Source organism: Arachis duranensis, chromosome 4, assembly GCF_000817695.3.
Source record: "Arachis duranensis cultivar V14167 chromosome 4, aradu.V14167.gnm2.J7QH, whole genome shotgun sequence".
Classification (NCBI taxonomy): Eukaryota; Viridiplantae; Streptophyta; class Magnoliopsida; order Fabales; family Fabaceae; genus Arachis; species Arachis duranensis.
In genome coordinates this window covers 108,267,165-108,287,141 of record NC_029775.3, presented here as the reverse complement: position 1 = coordinate 108,287,141, position 19,977 = coordinate 108,267,165, and the positions used below count along the sequence as shown (strand labels likewise).

Here is a 19,977-nt window from a genome sequence, read left to right as displayed (position 1 = left end):
TTTAATTTTAGTCTACAGTCAAATAAGTAACTATCAACAATTTATTGAACATGGAGAAATTGACTATTTAAATACAAGATATCATTATTATTTACTGCATTTCTTTTATTAATAAAAGTAATTATTATTATTCTATTATTTTATATTCTTTCGGTCTTTTTCTCCTTGACAAGAAACAGCAGACACAATGCCTTTTTCAAATCCAATTTTGAATTTGAATTTAATTTTTATTTATTAGTTTAAAAGAATTTTATACAGACAACTAATAATATATTATTACATCAATAAAAACATTAATTGTTAAATTTACTATAAATCTAATTAAAATAAACTCATTTTTATTCCGGTGAATACGTTAAAATTAAACATTTTAATTTACCACTTATTAGTCAATGGATAGAAAACAAATGTCCATGTGTCAAGGACTCGTGGTAATATTGAGAAGTTGGTTAAATTGGTAATAAAACTATGATATAAATTTTGTCCCTCCATAAGTGGTTTGACCGTTAGACCAAAATGAAAAGCATAAATATGATTCGAGTCGGACCAAAAAATAAATGGGATTTGAGAAAATTAGAAACTGAATGACAATTAGATTATTAAAAATTTTCCTCTTTATTATATAATATATACACACGCAAAATAGAGCTATCAAAAAATTATTTGTTTTTCTTTTTCCTTTGTTCAACGTCAACGAGACGTGTTTTGACCTTTAGAGTTATCCAACTCAGAACTTCAGGCATGACAATTGAATGCAATGCCCTGGGAAGATAATAGTTGGTTCGACAAGGAAATAATATACTAATGCTCTCACTATTTGTATAAAATTTTAATTTTGTTATCAATTTAAAACTTTTTGTTTCTCCAACATTTCTAGAATATTTTAGTTTTCCTTTTTGTTAAAATTGTCAACCATTAGACCATTTTTTTTCAATTAGACAAAAATAAAATTGAAATTGAAATCTTTTAGATAGATAGGACATTCAGTGCACCAAACTAATTTATGAGTCAGTTCAAATTCGACTCCTTAACTATGCGATAAATTGAGTTCTTTAAACTTGAATTTGAATAACCTTGACTATTTGATTTATAAACTAGTTCAATTATATTGAGGGGTCTATTACCAAGGCCAAAATTTTCATCACTACGTTCTTCATCGTCTGTTTTCATCTTCGTGTTGGGTTGTTTTTGTCTATTTACTTTCGTGGGGTGGCGTAGTATATTGAAAGGGCGTAAGGTTGTTGAATATGGGCTGGTTTGACGAGTTGGTGATGAATCCGGTATCTGAATTTTTACCTATTCTTGACTTGTTCCTCCACATCCTTTTGTTGTCCTTACATTTGAACTTTCAATATGCAAAATCAACCTCTATTGATGGTCAAGAATTAGGACATGTTTGGGAAGTTTTAAAAGTAACTTTTTTGAATTTTTAACTTATGAAAAGTATTAGTATTAATGTTTGGTGTAATTTTCAAAACCAAATTATAGCTTTCTAAGAAGCTATTTAGGAATTTATAAAAAAGTTTAAAAAAATGACTTCTCTCATAATAAAAAGTTTTTTATCACATTGCTTTTAAAATAAGTACTTTTAGAACTAAAAATTCAAACACAAAAAAACTTATTTATAAGTTACTTTTAATATAATCATTTATTATTTAAGCTATTTTTTCAAAAGTAACTTAATTAAGTTGTTTATCCAAATTGGACCTTAATACTTTCTAATGGTCTGTGGAATCAAACTCTAATTAAAAGTATTTTTTCTGAGAGTACTAGTCAATGTGTGCTAGCAACAACAATTGAAGGTGGAGAAGATAAAATTTATTGGGCCCTTCAAAAAGTGGTTTGTATGAAGTGAATACGGGCTACTATGTGGCTTATGGGTTCCCGCATCTTCTCATTGAATTTTGCCCAGAAATTATGAGACAACAAAACTTGTGACAAAAACTGTAAAAGTTGGAAATTCCAGCGAAGATTAAGATTTTTCTCTGGAGGGACTTCCATGAAAAACTTCAAGTGTTGCAAAAGCTTTATCGTCGCATCCCATCGATTCAATCCACCTGCCGAAGATGCTTACAATTCCCAGAAACAACCAACCATTGCATCTTCCATCGTGAGAAATTAATAAAAATTTGGTCAAAAATGGGCTTATCGGCTGCTAAAAGGAACACCGAAGACTCTGATTTCTATGTTGAGTGGAATTGAGAATAGAGGTTTTGCGTACCCAACCCAATAGCTCCTCTCAAAGGATGATGATGGTGATTTTGAGCTGGTTCTCATGAAAGACTAGGAACAGATTCATCTTTGATAATGTATCAACTAATGTGGAAGAGATAATGGTGTCGACTTTGAAGTTATAGAACGAGTTTCAACAAATCCCTAATTCCTAATTGATGAGTACTTTATTTTCTTTTATTTTTCTTATTAGATTATTATATGATGTTATATTTATAGTAAAATATTGGGAGTCTTTGGAGTTTTAGTTTTTAATGAAATGTGCAAACTCATTAATTTCAACTATATTGCTTCTTTTTTTTCTCGTTTTTTCCCACCATAATAGTCATTGTTTATTACTCGTATAAGAAATGCCTAATATGGAGTTATGGACTATTACTGAGACTGAGAAAGAAAAGCTTATAAAATTAAATTTCTTATCTAAAAGATGGTATCGAAGAGAAGTGATGAAACAATGGTTTTTAGTTACGACGACAACTAAGTATCTGCTGATTGTTATTTCCAGGATGAGCTTGAACATTCTGATGGTGATTGGTAATGAAGACAGTGATTGGGATTTCGAGTATTCTAATTTCTAAGTTTTCAAACACTGAATGATTTGCATTGAAGTTTCTGAATGACATAGGCCGTTACATGCAACCAGCAAGAGATAGCTTCATCTCTGCTATTCAATTAAATTCATTCATAATATGATTATACGATTGAATTCATTCCTATTTAATTATCAACCTCTACAAAACTTCACTGAAGCCAATCAATTTGATCATAGAATAATGCCTGCCAAATTGCATGGATTTATGTGCACTACATCATTGACGCAACATCTGTTGAAGCTGCAGCACTTGATTTCTTTGTTCTGGAGGAAGTAGATTTATCTGCTCTGGTGTGAGACTCATGACCTGTTGAAGCAGCGCCTTCTCCATCTCCGGTGTCAACTACACACGCTAGAGAATATCAAAACACTAAAGAACCATCCATACAAAATAAATGTTAATTCACAAAAATTACCGCAGGAGGCCGAAGTGGCTGATTAGAAGCGCCCATCAGACCAGGCACTACAGATGGTGGTCCTGGAGGTACAGAAAGCGGTGTTGGGTTTTCTGAAGGACCAGGCATCCAAGAAGACCCTCTATCAACTTGCATTGCACTTCCAGCTTGACTGCCAAAATCAGGCCCTAAAGGCATATTCCCAACCTGATATGCAAACATAACTTAAAATACGAAAAATTCAACTATGTTTAATTTCAAATTCAATATACATGATCATAGCATCATGTGACTCAATACTGGGACACTAATGATATCGCTAGTGTAATAGATTCCGTATCCGTCGACTCACTTGCAAGTTGCAACTATATCCCTCCCCCCCTTGTTCTCAGTTACTCATCAAATGGTACTCAGTTAAATATAAGGCTCCTAAGTAGTTAAGTACTTTATTTCGGTATTTCTTCTGGTAAAATCTCAACAATCAACTTAGGTTTATGGATCATTATGTGCACAAACAAGTGTCCCATACGTGGCAGAAAGAGAAAAATCATAAAATAAAAGAAAAATGAATTAAACAGGACTCCAACTAGAGTAAATCAAACCATTACTTCTGCTAAGAATTGCTTTGATGATATCTTAAATTGTCTAGTGAAGTAAACTAGAAAATATAACCATTTTACTCTACATGACGTACTCTGCAAGTAATTGGTATCAACTTTCATATTCAATAATTCATTTGAGTCCAAGGCATATTTTCCCTTTAAAAGAAAGGAGCAATGTTTTCTACTTTTTTTGTAAAAGCTACTGTATATATAACCCAAACTCATTTGCAACAGTTCTATTACTATGCATATAGGTTAATGCCTAATAACACCTTATACAAAGACTTAGACTTAACATGAGACATGTAGGATCTGATTAGCCAAATAAAATTGATTCTAGTCAGGCATGCCAATGAACCAAGTGTTAAATTCATAAGGATGACAAAAAAATCATATAAATAGAAAGCACAAAAAAATGAATACCAGATAGAAACAAAATGTCAAAAAACCAATCAAGCCCCAAATATTTTTACGCATGGTCATATGGCCTAATCAATTATAGTATGTGCATACCTGAAAATGTGATTGAGATGACTGTTGACTTGGAAGCAGGGGATTCTGCCCCTGTGGAAATGTAGGTCCACCACTTGCAGGCGGTTTTGTACCTGGCTGAAAATTTCATCAATAAAACAACATTATTACAATTCAACAAGACATTGGATCATAAATTGTAAATTGAAATATTCAACTCACAAGAAACAAGGATTGCGAAAGATTGTGAGGAGCACCACCGTGTTGAAAACCTATATTGGCACCCATTTGTGGAGGGTACTGGGAATGATAATTGGTTACCGAAGGTGGTCGGTGCTGTGGTGGCAACGGTGGTTGCAGAGGCATATGTGAAAATCCAGGTGTCTGCAAAGGTTGTGCAGATGAATGGGGCGAAGGGGTCAGTATGTTTGGAAGTTGTGATGATTGTGGAAGTGGCCCGGAAGACACTTGGGGAGCCAGATGTCCCTTGGGTTGCTGTGGCATTTGAGAAGAGTGTGCGGCCATCGGCTGAGATTGATGACTCATTGCAGGAACAGCAGTTGATGAGACCGGCGGCGGAGGTTGGTTCGGGTGTTTTCGTAGAGGAATCTGGGGTTGCGATACACCTGCTTGATCCTGAGAACCACCTTGCCCGGGCAATAAAGGGGCAGGCTGAATGTTTGGCTGCACCGACGGCTGAGTGTTCTGCGGTACAATTGGCTGAACTTTTGGAACCTAGAAGCAAACATTTTTCCACCCTCAATGAACGAATTTCTACCAAAAGACGATTGTGAAACTGAAACTGAAACTGAAACTGAAATCGAAAAAAAAACGTCGAAAGCATACCGTTTGAGGTGGTTGCACCATTCCTAGCATAATTTGTGCCTAGTTAAACAAAATAAAATGGTTAATTTTAAGTTAAACAACGAATTGAGCTTGAAAGAACCACAAAGTGAATTGAAGAACTAGCACGAGTACACTTCAAAGAAACCTAGGGTATAATGTGAAGAGTCGAAAGTGTTCAAGATATCGATAATCCATTCTTGCAACTAGTATAATTAAATATAGAGTTTCATGTTATAAACCTAAAAAGCGCTCAATTATGAAATTACAGCAATAAGGAAAAAGAGTTGCCATAATCAATAGAAACAGCAAAGCAATGAAATCAAAGGCATGTGAAGAACCTGGAAAAGAGCTTTGGTTAACATAGGGTTCTGGATGAGGATCTGCCTGGCTTGTTGCTGGTTCTGTTCGATGAGATTCTTCATCTGAGACATTATATCGTAAAGTTGGTTCTTCGACATTCCGGCCAGGTTGGCTGTTAAACCGTCGCCGCTGATCCGTTTTTCCGACATTCCTGAACGTGGCAGCACTGACCAGCCCACCACGAAGATGACAACAGACGATTAAGAGAGTGATGAGGGAGTACTCTTAGGATTAGGAGGGTATTTTTATTTGAAAAAGATTTTTGCGCGACCTCAGGATGTTAAGTGAAAAGTTCACTAAAAAATATATTTAGTTCGCGTTTTTGCCAAAAATTCTAATCTATATGTGTTTTAGTGTACGACATCCCTTTTAAAAATGATGAGTGTACTTTTTATGTTTGCAATAATAATCTTATTAGAGAAGATTCAAATGTTTGCAATGAGATCAATTAAAAAGAATAAGATGAAATTATCCCATCATGTTGGTAAGTTCCCATCAATACAGTAAAGCATATTATAAAAAATTAAAAAAAAAATTCAAAAATAGACTTCGATCTGGTCTGGAGATGAACATCATCAGAGGTTAGAGATTCATGACCAGTCTACTAATATAGCTGTTGACTTAGAAAAGAGTATTTGCACTTGCAGGCTCTGAAAAATAAAAGGTAAAATTTACACTTAAATAGTTGTTAGATTGGTTAATTTGTAGCATAGTTGTTGTGTTATCACTAACTAATATTTTTCTTTATAGGTATGTCATGTATCTATATAAGTACAGCAATATTTAGGATTAATTGAAATAGTGAGAATTATTGTCATCATTGGCTGATTATGGAGGCCTATAAAACCAAGTATATACACTTTCTTAATCCAATACCAAGATAGGATCTTTGGGAGAAACCTCAATATAATAGGCCTCTTGCACCCAAAATCAGAAGAAAGCCATGTCCATTAACCAAAAAAGAAAGAAAGATGCCGATAAAGAGTCTTCTGGTAGTAAGAAAGCAAAAACTTTCACCAAATTAAAAAGGCAGCACAAAAAATTTACTTGAGTTGTTCCCATAAGAAGGTAGATGATATTGCCGGTGCTCTTGCTACTGCTGTAGCAGCTATTGTTGCATCCTCAAAAGTTGCCAATGCTGGAGTTACCCGGGTACAACCAATGCTATCACTGCTGACCATTAACTTGGTGAGGTTGAGGCTAATATTGTTGATGATCCTCTTGAAAATATTGATAAAGCACAACTTTCAGAGATTAAACTCACCCAACCCACATATTCTCAACCAAAAATTCAGAAACAGATAATATTAAGCTTGTTATTTGGATTTTTACATGTCTTAATACGCATAATGTGGTATTTAACAATCTCACACATACAATTTATTTTTAGATGCTTCCATCAGACCCATCTTTACCTTCACCTTCACAGCAGGTGATAAGGCCTCCACCTCCTCAGCAACTGACAAGGCTTGAAAAGCTGCCACTTAAGAGAAAAATAACACTAAGAGCAGACTCAATACAAGGAGCAAGTTCTGGGACAGTTGCACGCTTGACAAAGTTTATAAAATTTGTTTCCACCCCAGACTTCAAACCACCATGAAAGAAAAAGGTTATAACTTAAAGGTGTTGTCTGGAACATATTATGTTTCTAATATTTTGTACAAATCCTTTTCAAACTATGTTATTTTGAGATTATGTTATCAGGTGTTGTGTTTTAATTTGGAAAAACTTAATTATTATTGATGATACTCTAAACATCACTTTTGATGTATTATAGCAGTTAATGTTGTTGCTGCTTGAATACTATGATTAATTACTATGACTTTTAGTTAATATGTTTAAAGTTTGTTCCAGTTTAAAATGAGTTAACATATTTATACTTTGCATATTTTATTTTTTATTTTAGAAACACAGCTTCCACAATAGATATGGTTTATCATTTCATTGCAAATAAATATATCTCATACTTTAATTACCATTTTCTCCTCCATGACCATAACCTACACGTACAAGCCCAAACAAAATAACAATGATAGATAAAACAATATTTCACATTCTTAAAGTTCTAATTTCAGCTTCAGCTGCACTAATTCTCCATTCTAGATTGATCTTACAATAATGTTTGTTGATTTGAGTTTTATTTTATCTAATCATACTATCATCTTCATTTACATTTGTCCATATAAATAAACCACACCATCTTTTTCCAATGGTCTAAAACACAAAAAAAAAATCAGAAAAAAAAAATAAAAGGAAGAACAATATAAAACTAAAAATGGCATTCAACTAACTCACATTTTAATTAGGACATCCATAAAATAATTTTTCTGGATTCGCAGTTTGTACCAAAAGCATCCCACAACCACACCATCACGGAACTTTTTCTCCTTGGCCATGATGTCCATTCCTCACCCAACTACCATGTGAACGACATCTACTAGAGCTTTAGGCAACATCCTCCCTAACTCACCACAAACAGATTCAATCTGAAAGATTTGGGTTACTTTCTAGGTTTTAAAGTTCAAATCTAATATTCTTGAGGGCTAAATTGATACCTATAAGGATAATGATTCTTAAGAAGTTAGATATGACTTAAATAAGTTTTAATTTTTTAAAAAATATGCATAATTTAGACTAAAACCAAAAAAATACATATTTTAGTCAATTATATATTTATATTATTGAAATAAACATAATTATATAGTATAAATTTATGAATATTAAATTAACATAAAAAGTAAGACAATTGAAAATTCAGCGATTAATTTGAGAGCTAAAACAAATTTACTCCAAAGAGAAATGGTAAAAATTCAACCAATTCTTTTAGAGGCTCACTTTTTGCCTTTTACTGTGTTGCCGGTTAAGATAGGGATATAAGATAATAGGAGCAGAGAATAAATTAGTAGTTCCTTTGGATTTCGCACATTACCATAACTAACAAACGTGAATTTTTCTTCATTCATACACTAAAAATGAGTTCATGCATTGCAAAGCATCGCCGAGGTGAAAACTAGAAGGTAACAGCAGAAGGGACATCATGTAAGGGGTGACCCTTCCTATTTCTTTCCATGATTTTGCGTGCAAGCGATACTTGCTTGCCTACCACGAATATGAACGCCTTCCCCACACCCTTGGCGCCTCTCGCCGTTCTTCCGACACGCCTCACGTATTCGCTTGGATCCCTCGGGAAGTCAAACAGAATCACGTGCTCCACTCCCCAAAAGTCTATTCCCCTTGATGCTCTGCACTCAACAAGTTACCATGCTTTCATCAGAATAAACAACTTTAAATGCAAGACTTAGTTTAAAACAGATGAATACCGGTCCGTGCAAACCATAAACCGGGACACTTGTTTTGACGGTGAACGTGCAAACTCCTTCATACTAGCAAGCCTTGATTCCTGTGTCATGGCAGCATGGAAAGCTAGAACTTGTATAACTGCTCCCTTTCTATCTATACGCTTTAATGCATTCTCAACTTTTCTGCATGTTTCACAAAAATCAGTGTATAATGTAAAACAAAAAATTAATAAAAAATAAAAATAAAAAAATAATAGAAAAAAAACTCATATAAAAAAAAATAAAAATTTTATAAATAATACAATAACATAAGAATAAAGTTGGTAAAAAAATATATTGAATGTCAATGGATAAAAGCCGGTTAATGAAATATAAAAGCTAAAAAATTTTATTTTTTGTAAGCATGATTTTGAATTATAAACAAAGATTAACCAAACCAAACATTGAAGCTTTCTTACTTTACCAAACACACCCTTAGTGGGTGAACTCTATAGCTATATCCGATGGATGTGCTATTTCCCTTTTATTATTACTTTACCCCCTTCTTTATGATTTTGAAATGGAAAAGTTTAGGAACCAGCAATTTTATTAAATTTTGACCAACATGTAACCAACATAGAAAAGTGAATAATTAGATAAAATCTCACACCATCAAATCATCATTAATGGCTAGTTGATGACTAACAATCACAAAAGTTGCTGGACTCCTATCATTGCTCTTTTGAAATACCCTGAATAAAATTAAAATAATTGAAAAAATAAAAATATACCGATTCCATCCAAATCATATCTAATGTCAGCAAATGTGCCAAACTCAGGCAAATTTTAAGCAAATAGACAAGTATGCCGATCTGATGAACGAACTTTGTAGCATTGGATAAATTTGCCTATCTGTTAAGCAAACTTCATAAAACCTCAAAATGAAAAAAATAAATACTGAAAAATAGTGTCTTTTAATTTGTTTTGAGAATTAAAATTTTTTAATATTTTATACAAGCAAGAAACCCATTGAATTTAATATTTTACGAGTTCCTTGTGACACTTATTATATTTTCTTGGTCACATCACTCATCCTTTTTCCGGCAACTCAAACATAAAGGCCCTCCAAAGCCTCTTCACACATAATTTTGGCAACAATTACTCATTCCCACCGGTTATCCAAACAATACTCATTCCCACCGGTTATCCAAACAATAAAAAATTGAAAGTAACCCATTAGACACTTTTCGGCCCATCAACCAAAAAGCCTGTTAATCAACTTTTCTTAGCCGCAGTAATCCCAAACAAATGCTGAACCAACCAAACACCACATACTATTACTGCCTCGTTCGGGCTTCACGAAACCCTGCAAAAGCAGATACCAGAGGCGTCGAAGAGAACATCTAGGAGACTAGGACACGTAGGATCCATGCGTATGGATGTTTAACTTGCCATTATTATATACCATCTGTAACTCGTGAAAATTAAGGCTGCACTATTAAGTATACATCATGAATCAGAATATTTTAAACCAACGCCTATGTAGTCCATAAGTGAAACCAGCACTCTCCGCTTGCTATTTCTTTCTGCTGTTTTATGGTGAAATATGGAGGGGAAAAAATTGTTTTTGGTAACATCTAGGATTACCGAAGAACTTAGCATAACCAAGACAGGAGAGAAATTTCCAGTCCTCAATAAAACTCAAGCTGTTGCAGCCAAGGGCACAGATCTGTAACATGCTCTCTTTGCGGCACGAACAATATCTTCAACCTACAGATTCACAATACACGACACGTGTACCAAAACCTTCAGTAAATTAGAACTGATTTCAATCAGATGCAAACTTATACCAAGCCAATCATCTCAGCTATTATTTCATCTTGTTTAGGTAAAGTTATATATTACTGTATTGGATCAGGGTGGGAAATTCACAGAAAATAAGATTAAACTTTAGAAGAATCACCTGTGGGACAGCCATTCTCTCCAAATTGGCTGCATAAGGCATGGGAACATCGGCCCCAGCAATTCTCTCTACCGGTGCATCAAGATAACCAAAACTCTCCTCGATTACAGAGGTGCTGTTTAAGAGATGCAAGAGATTAGTATATTTCCAAGAATTAACAGTTGAAGACTAAAAGGTCAATGCAAAGAGCTAAACCAAATTTCGGCGCCAACACCATGCTGAGGAAATCCTTCTTCAACTGTCACCAATCTATTGGTTTTCCTGACTGAAGCATTAATTGTTGATCTATCAAGTGGCCGAATGGAACGCAAATTTATAACCTGTGTAGATAAATCCTTTGCTCATTATTTTTCTCATAACTAAAACACAGTTTTGCTAGTGAAAAGAGGGATGCTTACCTCAGCACTGATTCCTTCCTTTGCCAGTATCCTACCTGTTGGTGGTGTAAAGAAACCTATTATCTATTTATCATATCTACTACAAATAATAAGCAATAAATTGGATACAAAGCAAACAATACATGTCTAGAAACCAAAGGATTTTAGGGAGAACCAACCTTGAGAGCATAGCCAACCATCTTTGAAAAGGCTGTAATAGTAACATCTTTTCCTTCTCTCTCAATCTGTTAATGGTAAAATGCATTAAGCAAACAAGGATTCAGAGTTTATAGCATAACAAGCTGTGACTCAAACAAACATTAGAAAGGTATAATTCATATATTTTAGATAATAAATTACCTTTGCTTTTCCTATGGGAAGGCAAAAACTGGAATCAAGAACTTCGGCTGAAACAGGGAATGACTCACCATATCTGAAGGCCATAAACAAACGAATTAGATATTTTGGAACAATAAATGAAGCTGAAAATTTTCAAATATTCATTTTCAGTTTCCCTTTATATCCGTCACTTTGCTTGAATGCAGAATTACTAAACTTAAAGAGTAATCCAAAAAAATATTACTAAACAACCCTTAATTAATGAAAAGAGAAAATAGTAGAATAAATCTTAATATTTTTACATATTAAGGGTATAATTGGTAATTCCATAATAAATGTTGCATAGAAAAATGAGAATGACAGACATTGTGAAACAAAAGAAATAAGCTAAAGTGACAGATAAAGAAAAATAGGAGTACTAATCAAGCAGCACAACTTACAATAACTCATTTTCAAGAAAAACAACAGGGTCAGGGTCCCTTATAGCCGCTTTTAGCAAACCACGAGCATCTTCAGATGAATATGGTGACAATACCTTCAATCCAGGGCATGAGGCATACCAAGCTGCATAACACTGCACAAAAACTAAGTTGAAGGATATACAATAAGAAATAAAACCCATAATGCCTATCAGACTATGCTCAATAGGTTGTAACCAGAGAAAAATTCTTCAGAAATGCAAAACTAATTCAAGTTCGTGCTTAAAAGTAGAAATAGATCCATACTTGAGAGTGCTGAGCACCAACTCCAGCAGCAGCTCCATTGGGTCCTCTGAAGACAATAGGTACAGATATTTGCCCAGCAGACATGTAGTTTGATTTTGCAGCAGAATTAATAATGTGATCTATTGCCTGTGCATACGTTAAAATAGAACAAGTCAATAAGTGGAATCAATTATAAACCTAATGAAGAAGCAAGTAATGTGATCTTTCAATTACGAGCATTGATACAAATATTTTTCTCAACATTGCTGTAATGAAGAGGAAAGAGATTTTACATTCTAACATAATATGTAACTATGACATTAAAAGAATTATGCCAAGCAATTAAGAGTTAATAAGTAACAAAATTCCAACAATGAGGTCTAAAATTGGGGATTTAGATCCTCTAAAGTTTGAATTTCACTTTAGAGAGTAAAGTATGATCTTCTACCTTTGAATAGTTTCTCTTTCATATTTATTCTTGGTCCCACCTATGCAATCAATGGTGAGAGATCACACTTTACTCTCTAAAGTGAAATTCAAACTTTAGAGGATCCAAATCCTAAAATTGGTTAATGCATATGGCCATGGGAGTCAAGTGACATTCAAACTACAAGTCAAACACCACACACATCAAATATCTGCTTAGAATGTATGTCTACTATGATTTACACAGCTAACAATAAATTCAATCTATTGTTCCAATATAGAGGCCAACATTTTGCCTCCATTCACCAGTGTATTATTTATCTCTAATTCAGATTCAGGTGGGAAATCAATAATTTCCATATCATATCATGGGACCCTGGTATTCTAATTGTAAAACATAAAAGATCAAGAAGAATTTGGCCAACTTCAGAAGACATCACAGCAATTTAATTATTGGTGCTTTAATTAAAAAGTAAAATACAATTTAATCAAGTTCAACTCTAACCTGCATGGAGAAGTTAAAAGTCATAAACTCGACAACCGGCCTTAGACCATAGTAAGCAGCACCAACTCCAATGCCAGTAAACCCAGCCTGCAATATATTTAGCAAACAAATTAGTGCCATCTCCTTACTAATAGAAAACAGAAACAGTGATAATGATGGATAGGATTTATCCCCTCATGTGATAGTTTAGTTTTTGCAATCTGCCTCTAGTCCTCTGGGTTTTAAACTGAAAATCTTCCTATATAAAAATATTTGTTCTTGTCAGTTGTGATACAAACTATTAAATTTTCTCTTTCAGTTGCAATGACTCTTCAATAGGATTAAAAAGTGATAAGATATCAAAGAGCAAGGAACTGTGAGTGAAAAAAAATAACCTCGGTAATTGGAGTATCAAGAACCCTTTCAGGACCATACTTGTCCAGAAGCCCCTTAGTAATCTAACATGTAAGAAGAAAAACAGGTTAAACATTTCATAGCAAAACAAGTTCACAGATACACAGCTGGCAACAAACTAACCTTATATGCACCCTGGTATTCCCCAACCTGCACTTACATACACCCAAAACCATCATAAGAAACGTGAAAAAGTGAAGAGACCAACAAGAATTCATTCTTTGAAAAACAAAACAAAATAAAAATATGATAGTATGAATGGAGCCGAGTGTGTAAGTTACCTCTTCACCCATCAAGAAGACTTTAGGATCAGCAGACATTTCCTCATCAAGAGCAGAGTTCAGAGCCTCTCTAACTGTCATCTGTGATATTATTTACATTATATATTAGATTAGATCTATGAAGCGCAGATACTAACATGGACACTTGACGCAACAAGGATATGGACACTACACACACCAAACTTCTAAAATGATAGTACACGGTGGCTGACACAGACACGGGATATACCTATATGCATATAATTCAAAGTTTAGAGGATATTCAAGTATTTATACATGTCAAACTACCTACATTCACTACTACTAATATTCAATCAACCAATATTGGCAATTCCGAACCCTATTAACAGTTTAACACTACATTAATCAACTAGTTGAGTGCTGGATACTGACAAGTGTCCTACACACGCACAACTCGTTTCGTTGGTGTGTTCTTACTCAACAGGATTAGATAGATATTTTGTGTTTCAAAAGCAAAAAACAAGCATGGAGTTAAATTTGAAATGAAAGCATACCTCTTTAGCAGAAGAAGAGAAAGCTCTAAATGCAGAGATGGCAGGTAGAATATTCTGCCAAAAAAAAACGAACCAAATATGAGATGCTTCCAAGCACAAATTGAATCAGTGAAACGAACGTAGGAGATGCCACATGGCACGTACCTTATGCCTTATAGCACGCAACATCTTGCTATGTTGAAACGAAGCAAGCCTATTCACAGAAACCTTAATCCATCAACAAACAGCATTCTTTACAAATCAATTAAGGAAGATGAATCTAGATGAGAGGAATCATACATGAGAGGCGAGAAGTGAATGAATGAAACCCTAAAAGATGTGGAATAGTAATAAGAGAAGGAAGTGGAAGATGTACCCGCGTCGATCTCTCTGTGTCTGATTGAATCCGATTCCGATCTCCGCTCGCCAAATGGAATGAAGCCACACCAAATCCCACAAGCTCCTAAGTTTATTATATATTAATCAAAAATGTTTTCTACCCGCAGCTTCATTATCGCTGTATATAGTATTAGTAATTTAGTATATATATTAAAAACAATAATTTAATTTTGATATGTCACATTGTCCCTAGTTTTTGTTTTTCCGGTGCATCTTCTGACAATAATTTCAATACATCAAACTCTCAAAATAAATTATTTTTTTAAATAAATAAAATAAATATTTTATTTACCAAAATATATAATTTGTAGTATTTTTATTAAAATGTATTTTATCTCTTATCTCGTTTACACTACGAAATAAGAGTATATGTATCTCGTTTACACTATAAATGAAATAAGACACTGAATGAGATACGTGTATATTTTGTTTACAGTGTAAATGAGATAGGTGTATAATAGGTGTATATTTATGACATTTACAGTGTAAACGAGATACGTTAGGGAAAATTTTCAGAACTTAAAAAAGGATGTGCAACCATTTATATTCTCCACACACATTTTACTTCTTCTCTGCCATTTTTTTCTGAAAAGTAAGCCAAAATGTCTAGTAGTAGTAGTTATCTGGTTGTAAATGTGTATCTCAATTGACATATGAAAAATAGTGATAATGGGGTGATATTTGAGTGTGAGAATATCATTTTGTTGCGTATCCAGCGAGTAAGTTCTTTGTGGAACTAAAGAGTTTGATATTAAATAGCATCGGTGGTAGTAGGAGAAAAGAGATCGGAAGGATGTGGTACATGTCAAGGTTCTGAAAATCGGACCGGACTGGTCGGTTCAACTAGGTTAACCAGAAACCGGTTAGTTAACCGGACCGGTCCACCTGTAAAACCATCCTATAAAAAATTGGCAAAAAAAATCGGCCAAATCGGTGGTTAACTAACAAACCGGCCGAACCGACCGGGTTTCAACAAGTGCCGATTTTACCCCCAAGCCACGAAACGACGTCGTTTTGGCTGGTGAAAAAAAAAAGGTAGAAGATTGAAGTAAAATAACGTTGGTCCACTTTCCTCTTCAAAGAACCCCTCCTGGTCACCTTCCAACCCTAACTTTCTCTTCAACCTTCAACCCCACAAATGCCACTGTCACCTCCAACAAACGCCGGAGCGAAGCGTCACTGTCGCAGGTCAAAGCGTCACCGTCGCGGATTGAAGCATCACGGTCACCGTCATCGAAGCGTTGTCGTCGTCACCGAACTGTCACCGTCACCAAAGCGTTGTGCTCTCCCGCGGTGAATACTGAGTTCTTCAATCTTTTTGTTTTTCAATTAATTTTATTTATTTGATGACAAAAATTGTATGAATTGGGCAGATTTGAGTTCATGGGTGTTTGGTTTTTTCAATTAAATTTTTATTCAGTGAAGAATTTAGGGTAAATTTTAGTTCAGAACCTGAACTTAGTTTGGATGCTGAGTTTGGATTTTTCTGTTTTGAGTTGAGTTGTTGCTTATATGATTTTGAATTGTGCTTATATGCTTAGTTTTTCTGTTTTTGGATTTCCTGGCCTTTGATGCTGAGTTTTATATTTTTGGATTATGGGTTTGTGTTGTTGAATATTTGATTGAAATGCTTTTGTTGAATACTTGTTTGGAAGTATGGTATTGTTTTTGTTCTTTTCTATTACATGAACGCTTGTGTTAGGTTCATCAAGTATGCTATTGCTTTCCTTGTTTTGTTCCAAGCTGAAGCCATGAAAGCTATGCTGAAGAAGAACAAAATGGACTAAATAAAGAAATGAGCCATTGTAAGGAGTTCAAGTTGCATTCCTTCAAGTTGGTTAATTTATGGACATCGGATTCTGAATTAATTTTATGGATATTGGAATTTTAGATTCTCTTATCAGGTTTTTGTTGTTTCAAATTGGTTAATTGGATTTTTTAGCCCGTTTTGAGTTTTGAATCTTTTTATTGGTCTTTGTTTATTTAATCTTTTTCAGTGATTTCTTGAAATTGTAAGATTGATTTTTTTTTCTGAGTTGTTGATTCTGGGTTATTGAATTTTCAGATTTTAAGTTGATGGTGTTATGGTGCAGTGTTTTACTGCATTATTTATACTGTTGTTATATTTTTATTATTGTTTTTATGAAATTGGAATAACTGTTAGTGGTATTATATGCATTTTGACTTTTGTTAGTTATAAATGTTGATTTTTAAAATTGTTTTTGAATTTTTAATGGATAATTTATTATATAAAATTTTAAAATTTTAAATTTTATCAATTTAAAAAATATTGAATTTAAATATTTAAAAGTATATATTAAATTTTTAATAATTTTATTTTATATTTAATTAAACCAGTTGAATTCCGGTTGAACTCCAGTTGAACTCCGGTTGAACCTCTAAATCATTGAACCAGTTATTCCACCGGTTCGTTGACCAGTCCAGTTCTCGCAACCTTGGTATATATTGCTAGCACCGATGGAAAACAAAATTTTTCAGTTTCGTCTATTTTGACTCTATGGCGACGAGCATATGCGCCTGATGTTTGACATTCATGGAAGAATCATGGTGGAACAAGTGATTGAGCTTTCTGCGGAGGTTGGTGATGTCGGTGACGGTGTGGCTAGTTGAATTTTATGTAGGATGACCCACCTCTCACACCAAAACCACTACATGTTGCTAGTCCAGTGGAAGACATGGACGTCGACGATGAGGACTCCGACGAGGAGTATGTTACGGATAGCAACGAGAGCGGTTTCTCCAAGGATGATAATGAGGAGGAAGAGTTTGTACCAGAGACTATAGTCGAGGCATCGCGTAGGTATCTTTTGTCTCCCCACACCCAATTCCTTCCTTGTCATCTGTACTCGACCAATTCTGGACTTGTCATCTATACTCAGTCACTATCATATATTGGATCTAGATGCGATGCAATAGAAAATCTATTTTCCAACACGGGTGAAGACAATTACAACTTAGACGGCAGTATGAAGTTTTCGGTTGGCCATAGATTCAAAAGCATAATGCAGGGTGTGAAGAATTACAATATTCGCAAAAGTGTTGAGTATCGAGTCGTGGAGTTGGATCGAATAAAGTACCATGTGTATTGCTGATAATCTGAAGCAGGCTGCCCTTGGCGTCTCCGTGTTGCTCTCCGACAGAATCTTGGATATTGGTAAGTTCAAGTTTAATTGTGTTCTATATTCTCATTTATCACTGTTATGCTTGTTGTACATCTCAACCATGGTTATTCTGTTTCTTTAGGGAGATGCGTAGGGTTAGAGGAGCGCACACGTATTTAGCACCCACCATTTCTCAGGACCACCAACAGTTGGACAATAGCCTCTTCTGCCGTGTCATCCTCCCGTTGATACAATCCTCGGCATCCATCAGCATATCTATCCTATAATGTGCAGTTAGACAAAGTTATCACTCCAAACCCTCATATAGAAAGGTATGGATGACGAAGCAAAAGGCAATTGCCCAAATATACGATGATTGGGAGGAGTCATACAATAAGGTGCTGAGGTTGCTACAAGCACGACAGAGTTGTTGTCCCAGAACGATATGTGAGATTAGGGTTGTACCATACTATGATGGACACCTTATGGTGCGTGATTGCAGCATGTTTGATAAGGTATTGTGGGCCTTCCCTGCCTATGTGGAGGCATTCAAACATTGCAAACCGTTATTTTCCGTCGATGACACGCATCTGTATGGCAAATATTATGGTATTTTACTTATTGCAATGACACAAGACGGTAACAGCAATATCCTTCTTGTAGCCTTTGTAATTGTTGGGTTTGAGACCACGGAGCCCTGGTCTTTCTTTCTTACAAATCTGAGACGACACGTGACCCCATTTAGTTTAAAGAAAAATAAATCTAAGTAAATATTTAACTAACAAATCCATTTCAAAGTATGCCTAAAATAATACCTTATCATGTAAAATATTGCTAACAATATATTCAGCCGCGTAATATATACTGCATACTACTTCTATAAAAATACCCTAAGTATGGCTACACATGCATACTTTACCATAAATATAAAATGAAAAACAACAACAACTTCAAAGTTGACTGCTCCAGTGATGTGCCATGTCACATTCAGTCGGTTGATGTTCGCATCGTGTGCATTGGCGCGTGACATAATCTCATAGTAACTCAAAAATTTGATTAAAAAAGAGTCAAAGTGAGAAAAAAGTCGAAGAAATAGATGTGATAAGGACTAAAGAGGCGATGTGGACGAAATATATATATATATATACCTCAATCACTCTTATATCGTTTACAGTGTACACGAAATAAGAGTACACGTATCTCGTTTACACTGTAAACGAGATAAAATCGTTACACACTATGTGTACAAACGTAATACAGCCATGTCGTTTTGTGTCTTATCAGATTTACAGTGTAAACTAGATATGTGTACTCTTATTTCATTTACACTTAAAACGAAATAAGTGATAAAATAGATTTTGATAAAAATGCTACAAATTACATATTTTGATAAATAAAAAATTTATTTTATTTATTTAAAAAAATTTAAAAATAAATGAATTGACAGAATTATTATACTAGTGGTTAAACCACTATAGTATTAGTTGAATTATTTAATTTGATAATAATTTAATAACTTATGCTTTTTTTATAGATCTATAAAGATGATCATAAAAGTATTGATTGTCTTGTTAAAAAGCGCATAGATTTAGAAGATGATTTTTTGTTTTGGGACCATTCTCCTCTAAATTTACTCCAGAGTTAGTCAGAATCTCGAGGAGGATGTTAGAGAAACTACTTTATTCCGATTGATTTGTGTGTAGTTTTTTTTTGGCATTAGTCCCATTTCAATACCTAAAAATGTAACACCCTAACTTTTAGCACCTCATGATTATACTAAAAGTCAAGGCATCACTTACCTCTAAACCTTTATATTTTATATTATCTTTATTTATTATTGAGCTTTCGCGAATACGAATCGAAATTTTAATCAATAAATCAAAATGATATTCTATTTTAATTCACTTAACCATAGAAGTATATATTCACATAGCTTTATATACATAGACATATTCAAAGATCGTCAAATACAGGTTCTATCCCTCTAAAAATCAAAACAACCAATGGAGAGGGGAAAAGAGAATCTATGACTAAGCCAAATACAGGAAATACGAATACATTAATTCATATATACATAAAGCTCCATAGTTTGATCGCGGCTCCACGCCAAGGATTCCTGAACCTGTCGCTGAAAAGAAAATCTATAGGGGGAGTGAGAACAAATAATTAATTGCTTTCTTTAAAATTTCTGAACTTAA

At 34.2% G+C, this 19,977-nt stretch overlaps 2 protein-coding genes across 2 annotated transcripts; both read right to left on the bottom strand.

Annotated features, from left to right (window-relative positions):
* Positions 1–2,611: 2,611 nt before the first annotated feature.
* Positions 2,612–5,868, bottom strand: LOC107485713 (cleavage stimulating factor 64-like). Its single transcript, XM_016106244.3, has 6 exons — positions 5,477–5,868; positions 5,139–5,177; positions 4,515–5,027; positions 4,335–4,430; positions 3,241–3,426; positions 2,612–3,167 (listed from the first exon to the last, which is right to left on the bottom strand). The coding sequence occupies exons 1-6, from the start codon at positions 5,645–5,647 to the stop codon at positions 3,042–3,044; spliced, it is 1,131 nt and encodes a 376-aa protein (XP_015961730.1). The 5' UTR covers positions 5,648–5,868; the 3' UTR covers positions 2,612–3,041.
* A 4,344-nt stretch (positions 5,869–10,212) lies between these two features.
* LOC107485714 (pyruvate dehydrogenase E1 component subunit beta, mitochondrial) lies at positions 10,213–14,677 on the bottom strand. Its single transcript, XM_021140905.2, has 15 exons — positions 14,559–14,677; positions 14,424–14,472; positions 14,280–14,333; positions 13,765–13,845; positions 13,607–13,633; positions 13,465–13,527; positions 13,091–13,177; positions 12,181–12,306; positions 11,896–12,029; positions 11,477–11,549; positions 11,292–11,361; positions 11,138–11,172; positions 10,935–11,059; positions 10,740–10,854; positions 10,213–10,546 (listed from the first exon to the last, which is right to left on the bottom strand). Coding segments are annotated over exons 1-15 (1,110 nt in total). The 5' UTR covers positions 14,561–14,677; the 3' UTR covers positions 10,213–10,477.
* Between the last annotated feature and the right edge of the window lie 5,300 nt (positions 14,678–19,977).